Genomic DNA, 2,580 nt, shown 5'->3' on the forward strand with positions numbered 1-2,580 from the left:
CTACATATTCTGCAAGGAAATCCAAAGACAATCCCAAATTTTTATTCTGGGTGCAGACAATGATGTATAATACCACCAACAACCGCTGGACCTTTGTACAATATAATTGCTGATGTTACTGGTGCATCATGCTTTAACCAGATCACCAAGGACTTTAAATCACTTTTCAAAAATATTTCTCCTAAATGATACTGAAAACATAGTCATTTCTCTATGTGGACCAACCTGTTACTGTCTACTGCTCAGCTCCGGCAGGCTTTTCGCCCCTAGTTTCTTATGAAGGGCTCACTTGTTCGTCTAATGGAGAACCATCTCCATTTTTCAAGTGGCTGATTTTGTAGACTCTTTGTTCTTTCAGCCTTTACCCAATCACTGCTTAATGGGATCCAAAATTTAAACTGTAGTGATTGTGAGTGCTATTCTATTTCATCCTGTCTAGAGAATCTTCAAGCAGGCCACTTGAAGTTACCACATCCTGTCAGGAATGTTTTCTACCTAGAGCCCTGCACAGAGCATCTTTGACTTCTTTGTTTCTCAGGGTGTACACCACGGGGTTCAAGAGGGGGGTGATTACAGTGTAGGTCACAGAGATCAGCTGGTCCTCATCTCGACTGTTCTCTGTCTTAGGTTTGAGGTAGGCAATGGAGGCACAGCCATAGTGGATAATGACTACGGTGAGGTGAGAAGCACAGGTGGCAAAGGCCTTCTTCCTCCCTTCCACAGAGGCGATCTTGAGGATGGCGGAGATGATGAGGACATAGGAGATGAACACCAAGCCCATGGGAATCAAGATCACCAACACACTGATGATCAGAGTGAGGATCTCATTCACGGTGGTGTCAATGCAGGAGAGCTTCATCACAGGTCGGATGTCACAGAAGAAGTGGGCCACCTCGCTGGCACAGAAAGGGAGTTGGAACACAGCTGACACCTGTGTCATTGCCACAACCAGACCAATGCTGCAGGACCCCCACAGCAGCTGGAAACACATCTTCTTGTTCATGATGGCTGAGTACCTCAAGGGGTTACAAATAGCTACGTAGCGATCATACCCCATTGCTGTTAGCAGGAAGCAATTGTTAATTGCCAGAGTGATAAAGAAGAACATCTGAGTGGCACAAGCTGCAAAGGAGATGGGCAGAGTCGGGCTTATGAGGTTGTCAAGCATCCTAGGTATAATAACAAGTGTGTACACAGTTTCAGAGGCTGACAGCATGCTGAGGAAGAGGTACATGGGGGTATGGAGGTGATGATCCAGGCTAATGATGGTCACAATGGTGACATTGCCCGCCAGTGTTAATAAGTATAGTGCAAAACACACAACAAAGAGCGTGAGCTGGTGCTCACGGAAGTTGGAGAAACCCTGAAAAATGAACTCACTCACCAATGTGTGATTCTCTTTCTTCATGAAACCAAACATAATATATCTATGAAAGAAAGAAAGGTATAAAGATTCTAGATGAGTAATTGTTTTGTCAACTAGTTGACAGGGAAAATGCCTGTGGTTAATCTACCACAAAGTTCTTCTTATTTTTATATTCAGATTCACAGTTACTTATTTGGAGAATAGACATTTGAAAAAATGTTCTTTTCTCAGTAAGGAGAAAGTATATATACTTTCAGAGATACTAAACACTAAAAGGAACATACTGTAAACTCGTTTACTTGTTGTAGTATACACTATTTTTATCTTGAACATCTCTAGGACAAGTCTTTTCATCTTTCCATAGATGTAGTGAATACAGTAATGGAAAACTGCTCATAGAAAATTTTCATGTTACAATGTACAAATTACAGGTAATGAACCAATTTATGTGCAATGGTATCATGTAAATTCCAGGCTATCTGATTCCTGAGCTTCTGGAATTTGGGTGGATGTCTTGTTATTGTGACTCACAGTCTTTTCAATTCAACTTCCTTTTACTCTGATGCTGCTGCTTCTCACAAGTCTGCTTTCCATTTATTTTCCCTAGATACCACTCATTTTTTCAAACACAAACAAGGCTTGTTCTCTGTGAAAGTGTCTTCCCCTTATTCTTTACCCTCAGGTCTATGTTTCCTTGTTTGTATATCTGTTGTCTTGAGGCATTATACAGAACTATTTTTTTATTGCAAGTATATTATACTGCTGTTATAATTATAAAATACATTCACATACTTTATGTAATTTTATTACCTCCCCCCTCCCTGGACCAGGCAGGATTAGATCTTCTCCTCAGATGTAGAATCTGATTTCTGCTGTGTTTAGGGTACTTTGTAGACAGATATCAAAAGACTAAACCAGAACTCAAACTCTTGTCTTTGATTCCCTGTGGTTATCCCTCTCATCCCATCATTCTGCACTGTAGAACTATCCAGCTCACAGCTACACAGGAACCAGGCATTTCTGCTCTTCATGATTGCAAGCTGCCCTGCGCAGTGTAGGATATCTCCTGAAATGGTCTTTTCAGATCATTGCTCCTTCACACACATTACCCATTAGAAAGCAGAATGCTGGTACATCATGGTGATGTTCTCTCCAAAGAACACAAGGCATCAAGTGTTTTTAACCTCTATCCTGTTTTGTCCTGATGCCTGTGA

General features: G+C 41.2%; 1 protein-coding gene across 1 annotated transcript; it reads right to left on the reverse strand.

The window, feature by feature from the left end:
* Nucleotides 1-478: 478 nt before the first annotated feature.
* On the reverse strand, nt 479-1,408 carry LOC150058044 (olfactory receptor 10J1-like). The gene has a single exon (XM_090339821.1). The coding sequence runs from the start codon at nt 1,406-1,408 to the stop codon at nt 479-481; it is 930 nt and encodes a 309-aa protein (XP_090195947.1).
* Nucleotides 1,409-2,580: the final 1,172 nt, after the last annotated feature.

The sequence above is a fragment of the Megascapheus bottae genome, chromosome 10 (genome assembly GCF_031878675.1).
Source record: "Megascapheus bottae isolate mThoBot1 chromosome 10, mThoBot2.hap1, whole genome shotgun sequence".
Taxonomy (NCBI): domain Eukaryota; kingdom Metazoa; phylum Chordata; class Mammalia; order Rodentia; family Geomyidae; genus Megascapheus; species Megascapheus bottae.

Bases quoted from the DNA above. Each gene is read 5' to 3' on its own strand.
- LOC150058044 (XM_090339821.1), bottom strand. From the start codon at position 1,408: ATGAAGAAAGAGAATCACACATTGGTGAGTGAGTTCATTTTTCAGGGT.